The sequence below is a fragment of the Rhinichthys klamathensis genome, unplaced genomic scaffold (genome assembly GCF_029890125.1).
Source record: "Rhinichthys klamathensis goyatoka isolate OS25496 unplaced genomic scaffold, OSU_Roscu_1.1 h1tg000150l_1, whole genome shotgun sequence".
Lineage (NCBI taxonomy): Eukaryota > Metazoa > Chordata > Actinopteri > Cypriniformes > Leuciscidae > Rhinichthys > Rhinichthys klamathensis.
Genome location: NW_026606685.1, coordinates 2,045,678 through 2,072,361, shown reverse-complemented (window position 1 = coordinate 2,072,361; position 26,684 = coordinate 2,045,678). Strand labels below are relative to the sequence as shown.

At 36.2% G+C, this 26,684-nt stretch overlaps 1 protein-coding gene across 5 annotated transcripts in view; it reads left to right on the top strand.

Annotated features, from left to right (window-relative positions):
- nedd4l (NEDD4 like E3 ubiquitin protein ligase) overlaps window positions 1-26,684 on the top strand; it is a 77,711-nt gene that overhangs the window by 2,024 nt on the left and 49,003 nt on the right. For all 5 annotated transcript variants that reach the window (XM_056258330.1, XM_056258329.1, XM_056258331.1 and 2 more), the window contains exons 2-5: window positions 10,523-10,596; window positions 21,530-21,611; window positions 25,757-25,795; window positions 26,405-26,458. In XM_056258330.1, coding sequence (XP_056114305.1) covers window positions 10,523-10,596; window positions 21,530-21,611; window positions 25,757-25,795; window positions 26,405-26,458 — 249 coding nt within the window. The remainder of the gene's footprint in view (window positions 1-10,522; window positions 10,597-21,529; window positions 21,612-25,756; window positions 25,796-26,404; window positions 26,459-26,684) is intronic.

Below are 26,684 nucleotides of genomic sequence, written 5' to 3'. Positions count from 1 at the left end.
AAATAATGGTATCATCAACAAAAACAACAATACCATTTATTTTAATATTATTTAAGGAATATAATTATTTGTCCATGTTTTAATTTAGTAAATTTATGTTGTTCAGCACTTTGGCAAAAAATAAAAGGATACAAGTAAAACTTTCATCCGATTACATTTTAAAACATTAATCAAATAGTTCGTTTCAAGCATTAATTTGATTACCACCGATTTTCATAAAATATTTGTATTAAATCATAAAAAGAAAAATGTATTTCATAGGACTGTATTCTTAATTTCAATAAATTATTAATGCTAAAAATATTTTTTTAATCTAATCAATTATTACATTTAATTGATTAGACATGTTTTTGATGATTGAAATTTGAAGAAACAAAACAAACAAATGGTTTCAAGTTTGTTATAATGGAGCATTTGTTCAAACCAAAAACAATTTTTTCATTCTTTTAAAGGCCATTTTAACGGATGATAATAAATAATAATAATTGATTGTTTAATACCGTATGAGACTGTGTCTGTTATCATACCGTGAAAATCTCATACCGTTACTACCCTCTGCCCTACATTTTTATACATGGATAAATTCACTATATTTGTTTTCATAGCCTTTAATTTTCACATTTTTGTAGGACAATATTGGGCAGGATGTGGAATAAAAATAAATAAAAAATACAGAAAACACAATTGGATTTTTTTTTATCCTAATAGAAAATACTGAGATATATATTGTGTTTTGCCATTCAGCCTAAAAATACCAAGATATGATTTTTGGTCCATATTGCCTAGCCCCAGATTGAGATGTTTTAGGCTTTCCGGTCCGTGATCCATCATTCCCATTATAAACCGGTTTACTGGGTGCATATAAACGTAGCTTGTGTGAACCCCCCTTAACAGAAGTGGTGTTTCTTATAAGTGTTTGTTTACTTTTAGCAGTGTTCATGTTCAATTCAATTCACATTTATCTGTATAGCGCTTTTCACAATACACATCATTTCAAAGCAGCTTTACAGAAAATACATGAGTCCACACATTACAATTTAGAGTGAACGTGATCATCATTGAATAGATATTGTAATACTATAAAACACAGAATTATACTAGCTATCTCGGTATCAGTCATTGGTTGATCACAACAAGTATTTTCCCTCCAGTAACATCATGTTGACATGGAAATACACACAGGCGCACACCACATGCAGACGACATGCATCGCTTCATTAGTATGCGACAAGCATCTATCAAGTTGGCTTGGAGTCAGCCTTGTCAGCGGGTCTGTTTACCACACAACATTTTCTCAGTCCTGTGGGATCCCATCACTCGCTCCCAGAGTTCCTGCCGGGCATGATCGTGCCTTTCTACTCATATAGACCTCAGTTCCCAAGACACTGTCTGTACACAGGAATGACAAGTTCTCCCTTAGGAACAGTCTGGCAAATTCCTTTAGACCTTTTATTGACAAAACTCTTGTGGCATTTGTTTAACTACCATTGAGTAATGCAGGTTTATTAGATAACCATGTGTAATTTAGGCATGCACAATGAATTGGTGACGAATATTTATTGTATATATAACATACCATTTAAAATGTTTTTAAATGGCGTATGTATGACACGCCAATTCGTATTTCCATTTTTGGCGTGCTATCAACACGCATAATCGCTTTTCAGCGTGTTTATCAACGCCTTTGACTTAACGTTATATTACTGTATTATGCATATATAAATATATGACCTACCCCAACCCCGTCCCTAAACCTACCCGTCACTGGGGTTAATACCATTTATGAGTCTTCTCCTACCATCCTAGGAAAAGAAATATCGCTCCACAGATGTAGATATAGATTTTGCTTCGTTTCGCTCGGACATTTAACGGCGTACACATACACGCGGAATCACTCGGACATTTAATGGCGTAGACATACACGCAAAAGATTTCGGCGTGGACATACACGCGTATATTTCAAAATGCGTATAGATAACACGCCACTTGAATTGAAAGTGGCGTGTATGTTTACGCAAAGTCATGATGTCATGTTGGTTTTTGAGGTCTCTTATGCTCACCAAGGCTGTGTTTATTTAATCAAAATACAGTAAAACAAGTAATATTATTACAATTATTAAAATATCTGTTTTCTTTTTTGTATGTATTTAAAGTGTAATATATTCCTGTGATTGGAAAGCTGAACTTTCAGCATCATTACTCTAGTCATCAGTGTCACATGATCCTTCAGAAATCATTTTAATACGCTGATTTGGTGCTCAACCATTTCTTATTATTATTATTAATGTTGAAAACAGTTGTCCTGCTTAATGTTTTTGTGGAAACGATGATAATATATATTTTTCAGGATTATTTGATGAATGAAAAGTTTAAAAGAACAGCATTTATTTGAAATAAATATCATAACATTTTATAAATGTCTTTACTCTCACGCAATTTCTATTTCACCCTGGTGCTATTCATGTTTCAAACAAAGTAAACAGAGAAAGTATGTATACGACGTTAATATTTAAAGTAAACCAAACATGTTGCTTTTCATTTTGGAATTGTCAGTTTTAGTCTATGTTGGTTGGTTCTATTCCATTGCACTAGATGTTTTTGAACATAAAAAAGTGTCTTGTATTAAAATGAAGACATTTAAGATGAGACATTAGTGCATACATTGCTTGATAATCATCTGGGAGTGCCCAGTTGAAGAATATTCATGAACAATGTTAATTTACCTTCTGATTAGCACATAGCCAATAAGTTAAGTCTGCTCAGTGACCGTCACATAGCATAATTATTATTCATGTGTAACCTTCACCTTAGGTAGGATGTACATGTATATTATAAACAGCAGAGTAGGTTGTCAAAGAAAAACATTCTTGGAACCATTAAATAATAACAATAATCTGATCATTTGGACATGTGGATGTCTGTTTTACACACAGGGAGGACACACAAACGTTTACTCGATTACGCACTCACTCGCTCAGCGTCATGAGTGTGCAATGTGATACAGCGACATGCTGTTACATCATCTTCATTAAAAATACATGACCTATAGTTGCAGCCGAATCATGTTTTCTTGATCCGTGTGGCATGCCTCTGTGCTGAGGTCCTAAGATGAAGCCAGACTCCACAAAATCTACCATTTACTACTATTATATATAAAGTATAGTTCCCCTTTTGATAGATGTATTACTTTGTTTATCCCTAAGGGCAAGTATACACCCATGTAGTGCTTTTCAACTGTAATTTCTATTTTGATGGCAGCCAGATATCAGAAATTCAGAATTATTTTTAGGTGTGTTATTTATGTAATGATGGTGCAGAAAATCTCTTGTTTGTTTAGGTTGCAGGCAGTGCTGCTCCTTTTTAAATGTTTTATTTTCTTGTCAATATTGAATGTGTCTCTCTCTCTCTTTCTTAGCCAAGGTCAACATTTTGCAGTTTTATATTTAAAGTATTTCATATTAGTGTATCAATTTGCGTCCATGAATTCTAAGTGCGAAAGAAGCACGAGAATAGAAACGCGTTTGTTTTTTTAATATTTTGGAACGTGTTGTCCATTTAATGGCGTTTAATGGAATTTTTGAATTTGGAATTCAGGGCACGGAATGAGTTGGATTTGGGAACTGTGTTTAATTCTGTGTGCAATTCAGAGTTGCAGAGTCGGATGAAACAATAGGCAGTAATTAAGCATTCCGCACATAGCAGCCGCATGCTTACTGAAGGTCAGCGATGGACCCGGTCTCTGCCCCGTCGCTATGTAGAGCATATAGAGCAACCTATAAAGTATGTTGTTTAATGGCACTATGAATAAAGGGAATCTTTCTCTTGAACTTGCAACCTTGTTATCAAAACCAAATTCCTAAACATTGGACTGCTGCCCACTTCTTACACATTTAGCTCTGAATAAACCCTGTTTCTCATAGTCTCCAAATAAGCAGTACAAACACAAATAATTAAATGTCGATTTTTACTAGTGTTGTTGCCGAACTCGTTGTCTTCGTTATAGGGTGTTCTATGTGGTTTTCACGAGACTGCTATGTGGTTTCTAGGGTGTTCTTGGTGGTTACTAGGTGTTTGCTCCCTGGTCTGAGTCTCAACAAGAACTGACTAGTTTATCTGCATATTTTTTAAATATACAGTACTGTTCAAATGCTTGGTGCTTTGAAAGAATGAAATGAATACCTTTATTCAGCATGCATTAAATTTTTTACATTGTTACAAAAAATCTGTTTAAAATAAATGCTGTTCTTTTTAACTTTGTTCATCAAAAAATGTATCACGTTTCCACAAAAAGCTGCGCACAACTATTTTTCAACATTGATAATTATAAGAAATGTTTCTTGAGAACAAATCTGCATATTATAGAGTGATTTCTGAAGGATCGTGTGACACTGAAGACTGAAGTAATGATGCTGAAAATTGCCATCACAGGAATAAATTACATTTTCAAATATTAAAATGGAAACCAGTCATTTTAAATTGCAATAATATTTCACAGTATTGCCGTTTTTACTGAATTTTTGATCAAATAAATGCGGCCTTAGTGAACAGAAGTGACTTCTTTTAAAAACATTGACCCCAAACTACTTAACGGTTGTCTGTATTTTAGTTTTTAGCTAATTAAACACGTTTTGTGTGTTTAATTAGCATGGATGGTGATAGCTTGCTGTATTTTAGGGGTTCGCTCCCTAAAAAGTCCCACAATGCACCGTGAGAGGAAGTTCTGAAGTGCGAGTTCACTACACATAATGACACGCAATAGATGTTTTTTAAAATGCAAACCATTAATTATATTTCAGTATACATCGGTAGAGAGGTAATGTTCCAATGTATTTAGGGTCCTCACGGTCCGACTCCTTATACCAGTGCCCGAATTTGTGTACGCGATATACTGTTTCACGACCTAGGGAGCTGATTGAGACTGTTATGACTTTATACAGGATTCCCTTAAGATGGTTAATGCATCCCACGACTACTTTGAAGATAGTTTTATAGGTAGGTTTGCCTCCTTAAATAGTCCCTAGATTTCCTTTGACTTCCTCCATTAACATAAATCTAAGAGATTTTTATGGTGGTTTCATTGTCTGCCAGATGAAAATTGTATGTGTGTTTGCTTAGAAAAATAATAGCCCATATTTGCACAAGCCAGAACCACCAATTAAAATGTATCATAATTTATATTATTATTGTTATTGGCCTGCTGAGCATGTAGGCTTCTCAGTTCCTGTTGTTTGTGGTGTAATTTGACTAATCTTTAGGGCCACTAAAAAAACGAATTGCAAAATGAGCATGGTGACATGCTTAAGCACTTACAGTGAACCGTTCAATAAGGCAGACTTGGTTCTGATGAAACCAGGTGCCATAACATTATGAACTTTATTGATATGGAAATGCATCCACTGAACTCAGCAGTCTTGATTATGTAACTGCTGATGAAAGCAGAGATACAAATGGTTTGCAAATCTGTGTTTAGACAGGTTAAAAACAGAAGCCCTTTGATAATAACTGCAGCGAGTCAGGGTTGGGAATCGTTTGAGTTTTAACGATTCTGATTCCGCTTATCGATTCCTAATTTTGATTCCAATAATAAAAAAAACCTTTATCATTCACATTTATTCTAAGTCTTATTGCAAAACCTTGCATTGTAGCTGAATACACTGCAAAATTTTTCATGTGAATTTACAATAATTAATTGGATAAATTTTGCATGACTTTCACAGTAAGGATTACAGCAATATACTGTGAAATATACTCACAGCAATTTTCTGTAATTTTATATCTGTGATATTACAATGCATTGTTGTAAAAGCACAACTGTATACTGTAACTTCACAGCTTCAATGACAAAGCAATTACTGTGATATTATAGTACATTACTGGGGAATTACAATCTTTTGCTGTACATCATTACACCATAAAAACACTAGCCTAACTAATATAAATGTCAAGCATTAAAGACAAGTTAACCTTCAGCAATTAAAAAAATCGTTTGTTGTTTGATTAACATTGTTATTATAGAGATGGAAGCAGGAATATTAAGCTGCTGTCATTATGATAGGACAGTTAGTTGACAGGAAGCGAAGTTGGAGAGAGCGAGGGGGACGGGATCGGGAAAGGTCCATGAGCCGGGACTCGAACTCGGGACGCCTGAAGCACAACTGCGCTATATGTCGAGGCTATTGGCGCCGACAGCACAAGAGAATTCTTACAAAAACATTAAACATTAACTCATGAACCAGATGAGTAGATTCCTTACTATAGCTTCTGTTTTATTAGTTCTGCTTCAGAAAACCAAATCTTACATGTATTGGTGTACAAAGTCTGGCTCTTTTCTGCCTTGCAGTTAATATGCAAATACATAATCTATCAAACAGACCGACTCTAACTTTGTTCTATGACTTGGCCTATGCTTAGAACCATGTATTAAAGTAAAGGCAGTGATTTGACCGTGACCCGTCAACATTTTATGGCTTCCTCTAGGGAACTGCTAATGTGTTGTGCTGTTGTTTTAAGTGACATTTAAGACGATATTGAATTGCAGTTCTCCCGATGACCCCAGCAGACCAAGGTTTCCCAGTTGAGACCCGAAGATATATTACATACCAAACCTGTCATTGAACTAATCGTTGGGTGTGCACAGGAAACTAGTCAGAGCTTCAGCTCTCTAAGAGGCTCGTGGAATCTTAATCCCAATTATCCAGCTTGACAGCCACAGCCTGAGTAATACTTTCCTGCCATCTTACATCAATGTGAAATAAAATCAGCTGCAGCCCTGTGAGTTAATTATTATATCAGTCAAGCGTGTAAAATACGGTTGTGGAAAAGAAGCCATTCGTCCTTATTTATAGACTTGACATATTGAGCCGGTAAAGTTTTGTTGATGTAGTAACACCACTTTATTTCGATCGCATGGGTCCTCCTTTGCTAATGTTTCCAGTCAGCATAATGGAGTTTGTTGTGGCTGACGTAACTTGACGGTGAAACATCTGAGCTGGTTACCAAAAGATTGTAGCCTCAAATCTTCATCAACCATCTTCGTCTTGAGCAAGACATTTTAAGGTCACGTTACTCCGGGGGACTCATGTTTTCATCTTAATGACCAAATAGTAATTGACCAATTAGTGGTTTTGCTAATATTAATTTGAATTTAAGTGCTTGCTAACCTGGTTAATGTTTTCACATTTGGATCAAGTGCAAGTGAAACGTGATTTCTTCTCTTTGCATTGCACAAAAATCAGCAAGGCTGCATTACATTTATCAAAAGTGATGATAAAGACACTTACAATGTTACATATTAGTTTTTTGCTGTTTTATGACATGCACGATAACAGCATTGAAGAGTTGCAGCTAGGAATGTAACGATTCACTCGCAACCGGTTGAAAATATATACAAATGTGTGACGATTCAAGTCGGTTGAAATGTTAAACGAATCGCGATACACGATTTAAACAGCAGGGCGCGTTTACTGTATAGCCTACTGTGAAGTTGTGAACCTCGCTTTACAGGCACACTAGCAGCGAGCACACACTGGCGTGAAGCTAGCGAGTGTTTTCACTTCATTCATGGAACTTGATCTTGTGTGAGCCAAGCTCAACATCCATAGGAATGAACTGAAAACGCTCGGTTTGCTCCGCTTGCGCCGCGCCAGTGTGTGCACGCGCCGTCAAACAGTAGACATGGCGACGGCAAGCGTAGATGTTGACGTTGACTCATTCAAATCGGAGGTGTGGCGGCATTTTGACTTTCCGTAGACTAATAATAATCACCACCGTGAGAAGCACCAGTCACCTCCGTTTTCATGTAAAAGTCATTAATACGACAATTGCGAGAGCCACGGAGATCACAAGGTGCATCAGTGTTTCCGTGGCAACCAGGTGTTGTATTTATTTCTCTAAATGTAAATCTCTTTCTCTAAATGTGTTTTTTTTTTAACTCTTACTAGTGTAATGATACAAATTATAACAAAATTAGAATCTTGCCTTTATTACAATGTAAATCCCCTGTCAATCTGGTACTAATTTTAGTATTTTACAGTCTTTTACATAGTGTGCGAAGGTACCAGTGTCCAGATCTTGACCAAACAGACAGAAAGACTGAGTTGAAACAACCTTGAAGGGAATTTTTTAATGTAGATTTATTATTTGACAAATATATTTTAAATTAAAAGAGAAATGTGGAGCATTTTGTCTGAGACATAATAAAAGGGACACTTTTGTCTTAAATCTCATTTGTTAAAAAAATCGTGAGAAAATCGTATCGTGAAACAAGTATCGTGAATCGTATTGCATCGTGAGATGAGTGAATCGTTACATCCCTAGTTGCAGCCCTTTTCCATAGATTTTCCTTGGCTTTTTAGCTGTTCCTCGCATCCTCTTCTAGTCCCTCTACAGCAGCCCTGGCCTTCATCGGCAGTACCAATGAGTTGTCATTTCCACTAGTGGACAAACAAACCCAGACATCATCCCTGCCCTATCAATTCATCTCAAGTTTTTAGAGTGTAGCAGCTATATGTGATTGAATGGATCAGGTAAGAATGGAAGGCATGATAGTAACTTCGGGTCTCGCTTGGCGTTCTGTATCTTCTGATCTTTTAACCTTATTTAGAGGATTAAGGGACAGGCAAGGAAATAATCATAATTGCGATCAGAAAATTGAGTGTTCCAACTCTGACCTGCCGCTTTGATTTTTATCCGAGAGCTTGAGAGTTTGAGTGGTCTCGAAGGACAAGGTTTTCGGTCAGTTATGATTCAATTGTCAATAGAGGCAACGCTCTGAAGATGTGTTTGTGATCAATGCATGTAAAAGGAAAACACACATTTGCAATCCTTTCATGCTAATGCTTACCATATTATTGGTAACATTTTAGTTTAGGGTCCAACACTTTAGTTTAGGGTCTCGCTATTAAGTTGCTTATTAGCATGCATATTGCTAGGATATTAGTTGTTTTAAAGCACAATATTAATGCCTTATTCTGCATGATCATATTCTACATCCCTTAATCTTACCCAATACCTAAACTTAACAACTACCTCACTAACTATTAATAAGCAGTAATTAGGAGTTTATTGAGGCAAAAGTTGTTGTTAATAGTGAGAATTGGACTGGCCCTATGATTTATGATTGCTTTGAAATATAAAATTGATCACTTGTCTTTCAAATTGTTTACTTGTCCGAAAGCTGGAAAACCTTTTTTTTTACATTTCTGTTGTCCAGATTTGTTACGTCATCCTTGACTTGTGCTAAATTTGAGATCTGAACTGTTTTGGGTATTTCATAAGCCTGATCGGAGTTGAAGGCTAGTGTGTTTTTTTTCTTGGCAAGTTTATTTGAAAAAGGCGTGTCGCAATGCAACAAGTTCTGGCGGTGTGATTAGGGTGAGGATGGATACTGTACAATATAGACCTGGATTAGGGAGTGTGCTTTTGGAATGAAAAGAAAAGCTTTGTTTGCCTTCATATGCAACTGGTCTTAATGTCCTGGAAATGCCTTTTGAGATCTTTTGTTTTGAGATCTAATACTTGTTGCAAAATGATGTGAGATGAACAAGGGGTGTATTGTAAAAACTGATTTGATTTACTTATGCAAACCAAAATATTTGTTCTGTCCTAAAACAAAAACTTAACCATGGTTTATGAATGGTTAAATCCATTTTTCTTGATACCAAGTAGTGGTTCTCTGTTTGCTTTGATTAATAAAAGCACAGCTGCATCAGTCTGGGCCACCCGGTGGGAGGCCGGTAACACCCGTACCTGTCAGAATATAAAGGCTTCTCCAATCTCATCCATACTGGTATTCGTTCTGTAATAATTAGGTCATATTTGACAAGCAGAATAAATACAAGCTGTCACACTGGTTGTTTGCTTCGGCTGCACAAGTGATGCATGTCTTGTGATAATGCAGATCGTCAGACAAACGGAAAGAGAACTTCAGTCGTGTAGAGAGCAGAAGTGGGTAAAGCAGGAGAAGAAGGCCTTTCTTAGCCTCTTACAGCGTGTCATTTCTGGGCTGGTGAGCTTCAAAAGCGAGAGGGCGAATAAGATGCTCGTTGTGTAATTGTGAGCAGCATGAATAGCTATTGAATGCAGGCCGAAGTGATGTTGGAGGTGGGATGCACGTATGCAGAGTGGGAGTCTTGAAATGGTGGTCGTATCGTATCTACTGCTGGAGAGATCTTGAAGGCCAAGCTGTGAAGTTTAGACCACCTTATTCAGTCATAAGACAATAAAACGTTTACAGCTCCCAGAGGGATTTATTTCTCACGGACGCTGTATCACTAAAACAGTTTCGTTTCCGTGTCTGTCAATAAACACAAAAGCTTTTTTGGCTGCAGTTTCCTCCTAATTTCTTTAAGATGCTCTTTTTTTTGTTGGGTCCTCTCCTGGATGAGAAGTGGGGTGAAATTAGGACACTCTTATCCCGTCTTAAATTTAGGCCATGGGGATGGGTTTTTTTCTTGCTTCCAGACTCATACGAGAGGTATTGATTTATTCATGATGGTCTTTTTCTGTGTGTCATGTTTTGCAGAACGAATCTCGTATTCTTCGTGTCAAGGTCATTGCTGGCATTGATCTGGCGAAGAAGGACATCATTGGTGCAAGGTAAGGAAGAACTAAAGGAGGTATCCGGAGAAACGGTGCACCTGTTCAGTCTTTTCACGCATTCATTAGCAAATGCAAATGTTGGAACCGTCTAAGTGTGTGTATGAATGTGTTTGTCTGTATTTCCTCCTCCATTCATGTGGCAGACCAACTGAGCTGCACTCTGTGAGGCTTTCTCTTGAATTAGACAATAGACTTATCCAAACAAATGATCTGCCAGGAAAGGAGCACAAAGGGAAAATGCTTGGTTGATCTCATTTTTGCAATGTTGCAAGTTCTGTTTATTTGACTTTAAAGTTCTCAGGTCCTAAAGTCAGAGGTCAGAGAGTGCATTAATTACTAACAACGTGATTTCTGAACTCCTTATACCAATTTCCATACCATAGCATAATAATAATAAAAAAAGAATTATTAATATATATGTTAACAATTAAATTAAAACAAATACAAGACATTTAACCCCTTAGCTGTCACCCCCCTTTTTGAGGATGGGGTTAGAATGCACTATTCAAACTTAAATAGGTATATATTCCAAAGCATTCTTGAATTACAACCAAGTTTGGTCTTGTTTTAAAGGAAACACTCAGCAGAGTATTGCTGAAGTGAAAACTCTTCAAAAAATGAAAGTATGAAAAAGTTTAAATTTACAGTAAATCAAACCAAGTTATGTTCCAATTTTGAAGTTGATATCACAAAAATTGAAGTTCCCATGAGATTTTGTTTAGGCGTAGTACCAAAAATAGCCACCGGGTGACATACATTCCATTGAATTTAGTTGTATATATTCTGCCTTAACAAATTAATACATTTCTGTCCAAATATCAATTATGTCACAAAATTTGGAACCTTGAGACTCAGACCTTTCTGACAATATGTGTTTTGTCAAGATTAGAAAAGGTTTTGATCATAAATTATGAAATATAATGAAACTGTCGAAATGTTATATTACAATAAGTACTATGCATTTTGTAATATAATACAACATGTTGTAAAAAAAAGAAAAGGTAAACTACAAAAAAACAGGACTTTCATGCATTTATTAGGCAATCATCACCTATAACTGTTTACATTTATGGCCCCTGAAATGCCTGCAATGTAATTTGTCCATGTTTATCGTTTATCAAACTCTATTACTTAGCTAATGAATAACGTGAGCTTAGGGCAGAAAATTATAACACTCACATTTACAACTTGCAGCCTACAAGACCTGACTTTGGACATTTGTAAAGTTATGGTTATATTGTACCATACAATTTTAATACATTTGCAGAGCCTAATAAATTGTTTTAAAATAAAATATGCTTTAAACAGTGCTAAAATGTCTTAGAAAATTGGCCGTTGTACGTCACTTTTCTTGTATTAGGTTCAGTGCAGGTTTAACCTTTGATACCAAACCATTTAAATTCTTAGAAGGCTTAACAATTGTCACCTAGTCACAGATCTCTAAGAGTTGAACTTCAACTTCAAAGTGGAGGTGTCTGGTGCTTGGCTCTCTGTAATGCGTAATGACACATTGGCTCTAAGTCTATGCCACTTAGATAAATACACCCTTATCTGCAGTTGTCCGCTCTTTTGCATAATAGACTTATTTATTTATTTTTGTTGCTTCGCAGACCAACGTATTTCCTTCCTTTTTTCCATTCACAGTCAGTCACTTCATCTATTTTAAAGGGATACTCCACTTTTTTTGGAAATAGGCTCATTTTACAACTCCCCCAGAGTTAAACTGTTGAGTTTTACCGTTTTTGAATCCATTCAGCCGATCTCCGGTTCTAGCGGTACCACTTTTAGCATAGCTTAGCATACATAATTGAAGTGGACAAGACCATTAGCATTTCTAAAAAAAAAATGACCAAAGAGTTTCGATATTTTTCCTATTTAAAACTTGACTATTCTGTAGTTACATCGTGCACTAAGACCGACGGAAAATGTAAAGTTGCGATTTTCTAGGCTGATATGGCTAGGAACTATACTCTCATTCCTGCGTAATAATCAAGAAACGTCACTGCCGTACCATGAGTGCAGCAGGCGTAATGATATGATGCAGCGCCTGAAAATAGGCCACCTTCAAGCTATGCTAAAAGTGGTACTGCCAGAACCGGAGATCGGCTGAATGGATTCAAAAACGGTAAAACTCAACAGTTTAACTCTGGGGGAGTTGTAAAATGAGCCTATTTCTAAAAAAAAGGGGAGTATCCCTTTAAGACAAAGTGCCACAATATTTTATTAGGTTTTTATTTGTGAGGAGCAGTGTTGTATGTTCGAGATTCAATGCAGTTGCTACTATATAACTAAAATAGCCAAGAAATGGCGTTTACAACATTTAGCTGTGTTTGTAATATACACTACTGTTCAAAAGTTTGTGACAATTCTCTCAAGCCCTGCCAAGGCTGCATTTATGTCAATAAAATTGACATTATTTTTGCATAATTTGACATAATTTTAATCAACAGTTTTCTATTTTCAAATATTTTCAAATGTCATCTATTCCTGTGATGGAAAAGCTGAATTTTTCTAACCCTTCAGTGTCACATGATCCTTCAGAAATCATTCTAATGTGCTATTTGAAGAGCTCTCTGAAGGGAGGGTGGGATCTTTTGCTTTCAAAGCTAGCTTGCTATTGCTAGCCTCTACGAAACTGCACTACCTATAGCTTTAACCTTGGCTAATTGTCATCCAAATTGATACTATAATAAAACAGTGGTAACTGGATATTAGCACATTCTCTTTAAAGTAAGTGGGATCATTCAGCTGCCATCTTGGTAACACCACCAGGCAGCTATTTTCCAGCTATTTTCTAGCTATGAAATATATGGTAACCGTTAGGGCTGGCTGGGACGATACACCTATCTCCCGATCCGATACTATCACGATACTTGTATTGGGTGCTGATAATGATATTGCGATTTTATTTTATTATTATTATTTTTTTTAATAATTGCGATTCTACAAGTATTGTGATTTCGATATTGCGATTTATTTATTTTTAACACTAGACCATGGGGAAAAGTTAAATCATACATTTATACAGACTGTACATGATGTATCAGATGAGTCATATTTGTTAAATCATACACTTATACAGACTGTACATGATGTATCAGATGAGTCATATTTACAAAAACAATTCATCACATCTTTCTAACTTTTATTTCAGAAGCATCATACTACATTCTCTTGAATAAATAATTCAATAACAAATACATTTTTAAACAGTCACTTGTTGTAACAAACAATGTAATCGATAAATGCGTTATTTTAAGCGCCAAGTTTCTATCAAAAGCTGATTTACTCTATTTTGATCGATATCGTAGACATATCTTTATATTTGAACTTAAAACTTTTTTCCAAGTACTTCTATGATAATTTGAACTATTGTATCACAGAAATAATGATACTATGAGGTTGAAAAGACTGCTGTTTCATGACTACTCTCTGTGGGTCAGCGGCAGCGCCAACACAGATTTTATCCCTCTGGGGACCAAGAACGCACCTGTGCGTTTTGGCAGATTTTTTTCACATAGCAGAAAAATAGACTTTAACTACTCCATCATTTCTGGTCATACAGAGTTATGAAACGTATATAAAAAAAAACTGTTAAATGTCTACTTTTTTATGTGCCCACCTACAATCGAAATAAAATATTGTGCTTTTGTAAAATAAAGAAAATAAACAGGGTGTGCGTTCTGCCTCTCCGTGTCCGTGAACTTTTTTTCTGGAGCACGTCTCTTAAACTTAAACAAAACTCAGCGAATACTATTCACCCAGACATGAGCAATATATGTTTATGATCATTTAAGTTTGTACTTTTAAATTATCTCATTTAAAACTAAAATAAATATTCCCTGTTTATGTAATCTATATAAAAAATAGAGAGGTGTCAGCCATCTCGCATCTCATTATTCCGCTAATGTGACACGCCCACGGAGAGCGCGCGCTATTCAAACGCTAATGATCTGAAGCAACACATTGAGACGTGTAAACGCCCATATAAACTCTGTAAACACACTATATTTAGTCAGATTAATGTACTGTCGTCTTGCGCGGCTGTGAGGAATAATCCTGTGACATTTACCTACCTCAGAACAAGTGCTGGTTTATTTTCACTTCGAGGAGCGAGCTGAACTGTAAGTGTTTTTATTTTTGTGCTTTGTTCTAATCGCGATATATAATAACGTTAGTGTCTGTAAATGCAAAAATAGCCTACTGTTTAAATTTGAATCATGTTTCTGTGTGTGTGTGTGTGTGTGTGTGTGTGTGTGTGACTGGTTTTGGATAGATTATAAAGTTTTAACTCTAAAATAGACATCAAATAAGCTTTTGTTAGCAGTTTCTGCTCATATTTTAAATATATAGTATGTTTTGTCAATAAACTAATCAACTAAGAATAGTGTTTGTTCCAATGCAAGCTATATCAAAATAATGAATCCTTAACTTTGAAATATGTATGATAAAATGTATTGGCCTACTAAGACATTTATGGAAAAAGACAATTTTCTTTTCAAGATGTTTCCAACTCTAACTTTGAACCAATTCTGTAGAATGGCCCATATAACCTATTTGAACAGGATTTGTTTCCAGGTATGACTAAAATTCTGATTGGCTGGAAAGTGTGCAAAAAAAAAGTCTCATGCACAGGTAACTCCAAATCAGTTTAATCACGTTCTATTTTAATGTGGTGTTTTCATTGATACATACACACACACACACGCTGTGCACATACAGAAACATTCAGAAGCACAGAAAATTTCTTCGCTACTGAGTCGCTACATTATATTTCTCAACTTAATTAAACTGACAGAATCGCTGTTAAAAGAGAGAGACGCTCCACAGACATACACACATACCCATCTCTCTCTCTCGATAATTAATTGAAAGAAACGCTAAAATTCATTAATTCAAATAAATACGTAATTTTACACAGTATCTCTGTCTGATCCAAAGCAAGCAGAATTAATTTTACCCTTCTGGTCAAATATTGTGCTGCAAACATCAATAACAGCTTTAAGTTGTCTTTGCTGTCAAATTACCATAATATAAGCGGGATAATCCATGGCTAGCTGTGCATTAAAGATTTGAATGCGCTTCACGGAGGCCTCCACGTCGTACATTAAAATCATTTAATGCACAGATAGCCATGTATTATCCCTTGCATATTCATTGTAGATTAATTTAAACAGGCCATGCCTCTATCAAAAATGTGACTAGTTCTTTTAACTGAAAGATGTAACTTCCTTTGTCATATTGAGCATTAAGATTTCTACTGTTTATTTTCTACGAGTGGTCCATCTCCTATTTATATGATCCTCTGTTGTCATCAAAAAAGTGCTTGAAAAGATTTGTTGAAAAGATTCTGAAAGCTTCAGACTCTTAACACTATAATTAAATAACAAAAAAAAAATTAAGAATAGTAAAATTTTAATTTATGTAATACTATAATAAACATTGAACAGTACATTTTCTACAAATGCCAGGTTTTGGTTTGAATAAGGGAAGAAATTGATGTGTAAAATGGCTTGTATCTGACTCCTCATTTTGTTCTACCAGTTTTCTCTTTTTTCTGTCTCACACTTGCTCCTGTGGTGTAGACGTCACAGCTCCTTATGTTCTAACTGTGCTGATCTACTGTAGGTTCCATCAGACTTGTCTGTTTCAATCACAGAGTCCTAGAGTGTGTTTGTGTATGTGCATGTGTGTGTGTCAGCGTGAGTGTTTGTGTATCCCAAGTTCCTACTGGTCGTAGATACACATTCTAATACGCATTATGGGTATCTCCTCTATGGACAGATTGCTCGACGGCATGAGTGTTACTGAGTCTGATGTGTTTGGTACATGAGGATGATGCTACATCTGTGCTAATTAAAGCAAAAGATGTGCAGCTGAGCAAATAAGACGCCACAAGGCACCATCACAGATGTCCCAATGGAAAAAGGGAGGAGGGTTTGATAGAACAAAATCTGACTCCGAACAGAACGTCTCTCTCATTTGCTACCTCGTTTGGAGCTTTTGTTTCAGACCCTGTTGTGTTTTCTCATAGGCATTTTCTCATAGACATAAATGAACACTGCAATCGCGCTCGGATCCGCACCAAAACAATTACTCCGAGATCGCCCATTGAAAACGAACTCTGGGGTGGTTCGGGTGAGGTGAGAAAGCAATCCGACCCAACGGACCAAGTGCCATCATAATTCATAATGGGGAATGTGTTATATAAAAAGCAGTAGTGTCTTATTATGTGAGATTTTGTGATTGAAAACCAAAAAGCATCTCTTCATCTGTGCTGCGTGTGGAAGGCAAGATGGATTCATTGAAGTATCTGGAAAATCCTAGGAGAGAACGGCATGCCGTCAGTGAGGAAGCTGAAGCATGGGCATCATTGGACCTTCCAACAGGACAATGATCCCAAGCATACCTCAAATTCCACCAAGGCTTGGTTGCAGAAGAAGTCCTGGAAGATTCTACAGTGGCCACCAGTCACCTGACTTAAACCCCATAGAAAATCTCTGGTGGGATTTGGAGACGGCGGTTGCAGCACACAACCCCAAGAATACTACTGAACTGGAGGCCATTGTTTTATGAGGAATGGGCTAAGATTCCTTAGAAACGCTGCCAGAAGCTGGTGTCTGGTTATACATCTCGTTTGCAGCAGGTCATAACAGCAAAAGGGTGTTCTACTCCGTGCTAAAGATGCTTGCCATGAATGGGTTGAATAATTTTGAGAGTGTAGAAGTCATAATACGCCTGCGGAGAGAAAATGTTCTGCGTCATCCATCAAGATGGATTGACAGAGGAACGTAAACGGGTGAAATTTGACCAATAAGAGGATGTTTTACTCACATGTGACTTGCACAAACACATTTTGGTACGCTTTGAAATGTTGCCTTGTGAAAGTGAACTGAACCTAGAAGAAAATGCAACATTGTAACAAATTAAGCCCCTGTTTCGGAACAAAGCAAACGATCCTCTGGCCTGAAAACGCCCTTAGATCAAATTCCAATCGGATACACAAATAATCTAATTTGGACTGACAGTGTGAGAATAGCCAGAAAGCCCACATACTTTGCAAAAGCTGACCTTTTATTAAAGAAAAAAAGGAAAAAGTGACATCTGGTCTCTTTCAGATTTAGACTTGATATAATGCATGCTGCTTTAATTTTGTTTTGGCATAAAGATATACAGAAAAGTCAAGAATTTCTTGTTTTGAGTAGTTCAGATAGCAAATACACAGCATACAGTGTGTTTTTGGTTTGGGATTCTTTCATCCATATTTTTGTTTCAGTAATTTTAGTTTAATTTTAGTTTTATCTATTTATTAGCGAGCCATTTTACATTGAGCTGCATAGTTCATAAACCTTGTGTTGTCATTTGACCTCAGATTGCTATCAACCTTGAAAGTCCTTGAAAATGTCAGTGAAGCTGCAGTTTTTTTGCACACAGTCAATAATCCTGTTCACCTTTAGTTTACTTTACTTGAATCAGTCGAGATCAGTCAGTTGAGAGTGTCCTCTGTCTCAGTCGAGACTTTTGTTCTGTATTTTCCTTGGTTCCCTTCTCATTTCTGCTTTATGCACACAGTCAAATACCGAACCAAGTCCCCCATGACAAAGTCGCCCATCTCTATGGTAACGGTGTGCACTGTTAGTGTTCTTATGACACCTGAGCGGCTCCGTGGCCTTTAACTCGGGAAAATGGGACAGTGATTTGGGCATCTGGGGTTTCTCTAGTGCTGGCCAAGAGAATCAAAGATCCAAGAAATTCCAAAGCAGGCAGATTTTTTCCGACTCTTGCTTTTGTCTACAGGCTATTCTCAGGATGATTTAGGCATTTTTGTCATTTGTTATACACGTTTTTATATTTATACACTTTACTTTTACATCTGCACATAAACAAATCACTCATCACATCTTTTTTTTTATCCTCTCCTGGAAGTGAAATTCATCCATCTGTGTTCGAAATGCGTAATGTGTTGACGAAGGCAAGAATGCCCAGTCCCACAAGTGGTATATTGTTTTATTCTAATCAAGAAAGCCAAATCCTTGTATAAACATTCAATTAGAGGCGACGGGGAATCCAGACACTGCAATTAAAATCCAGAGAAGACTGTTTTCAGCTGCACAACGGTCTAAAGAAAAGGAAAGGAAGCTAAATAACTGTTCCAGAAGCCAATGAAGGAAAATGCTGAGCTTGTAGAAATGACTTTTAGGCTGAAACCCAATTTACATACTTGTATTAATTACTGAAAGTAGATACTTGCTGGCGATTTTAAAGTACATCTTTTAAAGAATTAAATAAGCTAACATGTCAGTATTGGGATGCTATGACATCATAAGATTGTTTCCGAATTATATAATATAATTGGTAATGGCAGTTCAGGATTGGAAATTGGGATTAGACCATACTTAAAAACAGGTTTTGTGTTATATTTTTTCCCCTAGCACATGCAAAAAAATGCATAGATTTGGTTATTTTAAAATGTGAGACTATGCTTAGTCGATGTGGGGGAAAGGTGTCTTTTAGTTTAATAAACCAGCATGAAAACACCCACTAGACCCTTACGGAGAGAGTAAGCCGCCTGTGAATCAGTCAAATCAGCAGTTCCTAGTCACACGGCCTGCTGTTTTTGTACAACACTTTCTGTTTTTGGTTTTCTATTTTAAGTGTTTTGTTTTCAGTAAATTCAGTAAAATTCCGTTGAGTTCTTAAAAAGACGACTATGATGAAATTTTTCCTCGAACTCTGTGTTTGTTGTCATGTGAAAGTCTTTCATGTCTCCTTGTATTTAAAGTCGATGTAATCTCTTTCAGGTGTCAGGTGTAAAATTCCATATGGAAAGTACATAACCAATTCTATAAGTTTGGAAAAGTGGATACGTTTTATATACACCAATGAGACAAAACATTATGACCACCTGCCTAATATGCTGTTGATCCTTCTGCTGAAACAGCGCTGACCTGCTGAGGCATGGACTCTACAAGACCTTGACGGTGTCCTGTGGTTTCTGGCACCAAGACTTTAGCAGCAGATCCTTCAAGTCCTGTAGGTTGCGAGGTGGAGCCGCCTGTGGATCAAACTTGTTGGTCCAGCACATCCTACAGATTCTCAATTGGAATGATATCTGGGAAATTTGGAGGCCAGAGCAACACCTTGAACTCTTCATAATGTTCCTCAAACCATTCCTGAACAATGTGTGCAGTGTGCATTTTCCTGCTGAAAATGTCACTTCCACCAGGAAACACCATTGTCATGAAGGGGTGTATCTGGTCTGCAACCATGTTTAGGTAGGTGGCACGTGTCAAATTTACGTCCACATGAAAGGCCGGACCTAGGGTTTCCTAGCAGAATATCGCCCAGAGCGTCACACTCCCTCCACCAGTTTGTTGCCGTCCCACAGTGCATTCTGATTTCATCACTTACCCAGGCATACGGCACACATGTACACGGCCATCTGCGTGATGTAAAAGAAAACGCGACTCATTGGACCAGGCCACCTTCTTCCACTGCTCCAAGGTTCAGTTCTGATGCTCGCATGCCCATTGTAGGTGCTTTTGACTTTGGACAGGGGTCATCATTGGAACTCTGATTGGTCTGATCCTCCCATAACCATCATTCAAATTTTGTGAGACTTGTCACAGTAGACCTCCTGTCGCCGGTTTGTCCCTCCTCTGACCCCTGTTGGTAAATTCTCACCTCTGCTGACCAGGAGCAACACACAAGCCTTATGTTTCAGAGCGACTCTGACAGTCGTCTGGCCAAAAAATGTTGGCCCTTGTCAAAGTCGCTCAGATCTTTATTCCTGTCCATTTGTGCTTGATCCAACACATCACCTACAAGAACTTATTGTTCTAATTGTTCTAACTAATTGTTCCCTAATCATCTAATCTACTCAGAACTTGACATGTGATCTTGTTAGGAAATTTATCAACATTTTTCGCTTCACCTGTGAGTGGTCATAATGTTTTGGCTCATTAGTATGTAGTGAAATGAATAATTCGAATGTGTGTGTTTTCCTTTAAACGTACAGTGAAAACACAATTGTCCCTTACATAATTTTACATAATCCTGTATTTAAGTTTCATGCTATAAAAAGAACACTAGAACTTTACAGTTTGAGCTTTATTGCAAAATATGTTCAAAAGTACTACTATCAATCATACTCGCCTTGTTAGATTCTTATACAACTTTTCCATATGGGATAGGGGCTTAACATGCATCTGACCTATTGTTTGATTTAGTCCCTCATTGTGCGTTTAATTGTTCCTGTTTGGTAAGCTAATGAGTTTTGCTGTGCCAATCCTTAATTTTTTAATGGCTTCCGTTCTTTGTCTCCCTCCGGTTTCCTGACCACTTTTCCAACTTTACCTCACCCAGACATATTGCTCTGTGTTAGTTGAGTTGAATGGGGAAATGCAGATGCTATTCTCAAAAATCTGCTAAATCAGTGCAAATAATCTTTCCATTAATGTTTGTACAAAAATACAATATTTCATACTTATAGCTTCACATTTTTATCTAGGTTGGGTGGGTACATAAATTGATTAAATTCTACTGCAGTAAGTTTTTTTTATGGTACTTAAGAGTACAGCGCGCAACAAATATAAATATATCCCACACAATACTATGTTACATAACAAATTATGTGTGTATTTGTGTAAGAATTAAACACTGGGCCCTAGTAGCTTATCTCCTTGGGAATTATTTTCCCAATGCTGAAACATGACAGATTTATTTCTTCATTATTTAATTGCCTGACCAGCCAAAGGAAAGTTTCATAGTACAAGATGAGGAAAAAAGTGATCCATCAGTCTTGTAAAAAATATATATAAATCCACTGTTTAATAAATTTATTTAATGTTAATCTTTCCAAGGTTTTGATTGCATAAACTTTTAAGGTCTGCGAAGGTCTTATGTTTTTGTTTTTTGTTTTCCTCTTTAGCGATCCGTATGTCAAACTCTCCCTATATGTCGCTGATGAAAACCGAGAGCTTGGCTTAATACAAACGAAAACCATCAAAAAGGTGAGTTTTAGTTGCACTCAGCAGCTGTGACATTGAGTGTAATGTTTCTGAGAGATTTTAGGATGACTGAAAGTAAGGAGATAAACAGGTGATTGTTCAAGATGTTAAAGCCACTAGGAGGAGTACTTCCATAGACCGGTGGCAGTACTGCATGGGCTTTCGTAGTTTTATCAGGCCTTGAATAATATGAGACAACAGTATCGTTTTAAGAATTCAGGACCATGTGAATGTATGCAAACTACTCAAAATGAAGGAACTTTATATTTGCATTATTATATTGTAAACTGGGGAAGAAAATGTGTATTTGTCATGGAAACAATATCAGTCTTTATACTTTTAAAATAAGCTTAATTTTCTTTATGTAAAACATAATTATCTTATCTTTCTTTTGATAGTGAGATAAATTATTACCCAGTCATGTTATTGACCGGTTTCATGACATTCGCTGTCACAGAGTGCTTTATTTGTGTATTGGAGTGATGTTAATGGAGTATTAATTCATACTTTCCTATTTATCTGTTTGTCCTTGGAATGCACACACAAGGAAATAAACAACGATGACCAGAGAAGTCCTTTATGATAACGTCACCAGAAATTAGCAATTGAAATGAGCCTTGGTGTAACATTCACAGACCTCTTTAAAGCAAACTGCATGCTTTGTTTTAATGCAAATGTATTATAGGCTGCGGAGTGCATTTGCTTGAATAACAGATAATGCTTATAAATGTGTTTTTAAGGACAGAATAAGAGAGTTTTTATGAATATTGTTCTTTAGAAAAAATATTTGAGAGATTCTGACATGGTGAATATAATGAATAATGAAAAAAAGTCCAGATTACCTATCACAACAAAATCAAAATAAATAAATATATATTTGTTTAAAGACAACATTAAATCAAATGTCTATTGTTTAGTATTGCTTATTTAACACATACAATTATGATTTTAATTTATCATTTTAAACACTTCACAATGGTTAACTAAAAATAAAAAAATACCTCTAAAGCATGTATTAATCTTAGTCAACATATACTAATACATTATTAAAATCAAAAGTTGTATCTATTAATATTATTTTTATTAATGTAACCTGCTTTAACAAGAACTAACAATGAACAGTTGTATTTTATGTTAACAAAGATTAATAAGTACTTTAACAAATGTATTGCTCGATGTTAGTTAAGGCTAGTTAATGCATTAGTTAATGTTCATTAATAGGACCTTATTGTTAAGTGTTACCAATATGATGATATTATGAGAATTGGGAGAAAAAAATGGTTTATTAATTGTCATTTATTTATTGAAAATGTCATTTAAAATAATGTCACAATTCAAAAAATAGGCTTGATATATATATATATATTTTTTTTTCTTAAGCAAAATCTAATTTAGCCTATTTCTTTATATTTTTGGGTGAAATATTTCTCCGACATATTCTTGACAGGTTTCTTTTAGACCACTGGATGAAAACTAAGAGTTTGGTCTCAGGCAGGCGATAAATCGACTTGGCAAGTCAGTCAGCATTTGGGTCCATTCTGCTCCATTAAGTCAGTAATCAGAAAGTCCTTACTCTGGAGTCTCCTGTGCTGTGACTGCAGACTTTTCAGGTTATTAATAGCTGACAATGCACCGCTGTGTGGAACATAAGCCGCCTCGATCCTCAGGTCTCAGTGTTGACTGATGCTTTAAGCTTCCTGCTTTGATGAACTAGTCTGGGAACTCAATGGTCTGTGGCACATAACAGCAGAGTATCTTGTCTCATTGAAAAAAGACGTATGTTTGTGACCAGATTTAATTTAAAAGTGTAAATAAATACCTATTATGAAATATCTATGTGTATATTTTACTGTAGGCCTAGATGAGACATTTAGTCTTAATTTATCACTAATGCACTTAGTAGACGTATTACAATTAAAAGTGTCAGGAAGGATATTGCACTCATACATTTTTAATGGAAAAACAAACAAAGCAGGCAGATTTGAGTGTCATTATAAATAGCAAAAATGGCCAATTACAAAAATTTGAGGTTATACAATCTTACCTAAATGTAAATTTCGTTAATCAAAAAAGTGTTTGGAAAACATTTAAAAAATGTTTGGAAAAATGAGGACCTTAGATGATAACATATGATACAAATGTGGCAGAAAGAAAAAAAAAGTTATTTGACATTAAATGTAAAATAGAGGTTTATGAAGCTAGCTCATTATTTATTGAAAACCAGTATGTTTTCCATATTTAGTTTATTTAGTTATTTTATTATTTGAGTTTACATAATCATAGTAGGTGTGATGCCAGTTTAAACTGTTTTTAACTACAAAACTAGGTTTACAATAGGCAATTACCTGTTGAAAACTTTTAGACAAAGATAGATTAGAGTGAATTTGAGTTGCAGGCTATGACAAGATTAGTCTGTTAGTCGGGAGGTGACAACTGCATAACCTTCAATAGACATGGAGACGGATTGACTAGAGGTTGTTTGGCCAAGAGTAAGAGGAAGTCAGCCTTGTCTAGTTTAAGCTCAAGGTGATGATTGGTTATCTATTCTGGAACGTGAGGGATGCAGACTATGAAGAAAGTGGAAATTGAGGGAGATTATAGGATCTAGAACGGAGTGTCGTTGGCATAACACTGCTAAGAGAAACCATGTGGTTTGATAACGGAGCCACAGATAATGCCATCGGCCTGAATACAGAGCCCTGAGGAACTAGTAGTTGTGGGAACAGTAGTTGAGTATTTGATGTGTAGAAAATGAACCTCCAGTTGACTTGATGTGGTTGTATTACCAAGTAGGATAAAAACCAGGCAAGCAGTTGACTGTCAGACACAGTGGGCATGTCAGGAAGAATCAAATCGGAGGAGAGAGAATGCCCTGGCTGCCATAAGTGATTTAGTCACTGCAAGGAGAGAGGATTTCAGTTCACCACTATGACTTGCTGACTTTTACAATAAAAGAGATGAGCAAAGACATACAGTACGATAATGAATCAGAGTTGGCGGGTTTATTTTGCTGACAATGAAATTCTGTGAATCAGTTCAAACTGTAGTGAATCAATTCAAAACTCTAATTCAATGATTTGTTCAATCATCACTCAAATGTCCTTGGATGAAAAATATTTAACTTGGAAGTAATACATGTAGGTGAATATTAGTGTTTACTGTGTGCTGTTATATTGATGCATGTTAATAAAAAGTTTCTAAGAGAGAAACATTTAAACATGTAAGAGCAGTTATATGTTGTTAAAAGGGTGAAAAAAAAAATTTGCTTTTTTTTTTTTTTTTGCTGTATCGGCCAGAGCTTCATTACTTTGTTCTTCCTGTATAATTTACACCTGGGTGTATTTCTACGCTTTAATAACCCAAAGTATTTTCACAAGCTTTAACACATAGTTCACAGACCAATAAAGCAGACGTATTTACAGCATCCTGCATGCTTGTGTGTGCGAATCATATCAGTTTACACATATATGTATGTTTATGACCCGCCGATCATTCATTTCTTGTGCGAATGTCATTTTAATTAGCGTCTTATTTTAAGTTTGAGACCACGTTGAAAATCTGGGATTCGACATCTAAGTAGGATTAGGATTGTTAAAAACTGAACACTGTACAACGTATTTGAAATGGAAGCATTCTGTTGTCTCTATTCTATGTTAAATCAATTAAGGTACTCATCTGAGGACGTTTAAATTAAACTGTCAATCAATCTGCCATGTTGACTTAATGATTAAGTTCTTCTTCCACTTAAAAGGATCGATACCAGTCAAGGGCCGGTGCACTCTCTCTGTCTGAATTTCAGCACAACCCCCCTCTTTCCCGCCTTCTATTTATCTTTCTCTGTAAGCTACCATAAAAGATTTTTATTCAAGTATAGTAAATATTAGCCAAGGTCTCCTGTTCTAAATTTCCTTTGTGTTGTAAATCTCATCAAGATAATGGCATGCTTATCACTGCTGTCAAAATAACTGGATGAAATTATCCACTCCACATTCTCCAACATAATCAGGATTTTTTGCAAATTGGTAATTGTGGAAAACCTGTTATAGTTAATAAAATGACCTGTTTAATTGTTTTGAAAGGTTACAGAAAAAATCGGAATCACAGAAACTGTTGAAACGCATAAATAAACATATTTGCTTCTTTTTCAGACTCTCAATCCCAAATGGAATGAGGAATTCTATTTCAGAGTAAGTTGCTTTTTCAAATTTTTTTCCCAAACATGGCTCATCTAATTCATAAATTCACCCGCTGGGTTTTGTACTGGAAGGCACAACAAGGCTACAATTTTGATCTGCAATTTTGTTTTCTTTATTAAATCTTGACTCTGCCCAGTGCTATCAAGAAATCAGCTCTTGTAATATATCTCGGCATGCACATCTGTTATTATACCTCACCTTTCGGCAACTCTACAATTGTAATAATCTATTATTAGAAGCGGCACATCATTTTGTGTGACGTCAATGGGCGGAAATGTTGCTCGTACGTAAAACAATCTAGCGAAAGATTGTGTTCCGGCTCTACAGAGCTGCTTCGTTTAGAAGTCCATTCACACGGACGTGATTTATAGGTGCTATTCTAAGCCAATGATAATGCCCCCAATGAAATGGTTTTATAACTACATAGCAAATGCCTGCTTTGTATGGTTAGGTTAGGCTTGCATATGACTGAAAAGTGTTTAAAAAAAAAAGAATTTACTGGCCATTGTATTTTTGGTTTATTAATTGAATTCCTTTGAAAATGTTACTAAAAAAAAAAATTTTAATAACTTTGTGCTCTCTCTTCTGTCATGTCTGCAGGTCTGCCCACAAAACCACCGGCTTCTTTTTGAGGTGTTTGATGAAAACCGCCTGGTAAGAACCACCTCCACCTGACAGGACATGTCAGTCAGAATTGAAGCAGGCATATGACATTACTGGTCCTATTGTGTTACATTTAATAGATCACTAATGGCATGATGATCCCTCCGTCTCTTAAGTGTGACATATTGATGTTTTTTGTTACTACTCTCTAGCTCTGCTCCACAATCTAGTAAATTGTAGAGGTGTAACGATACCCTCATGTCACGATTCGATACAT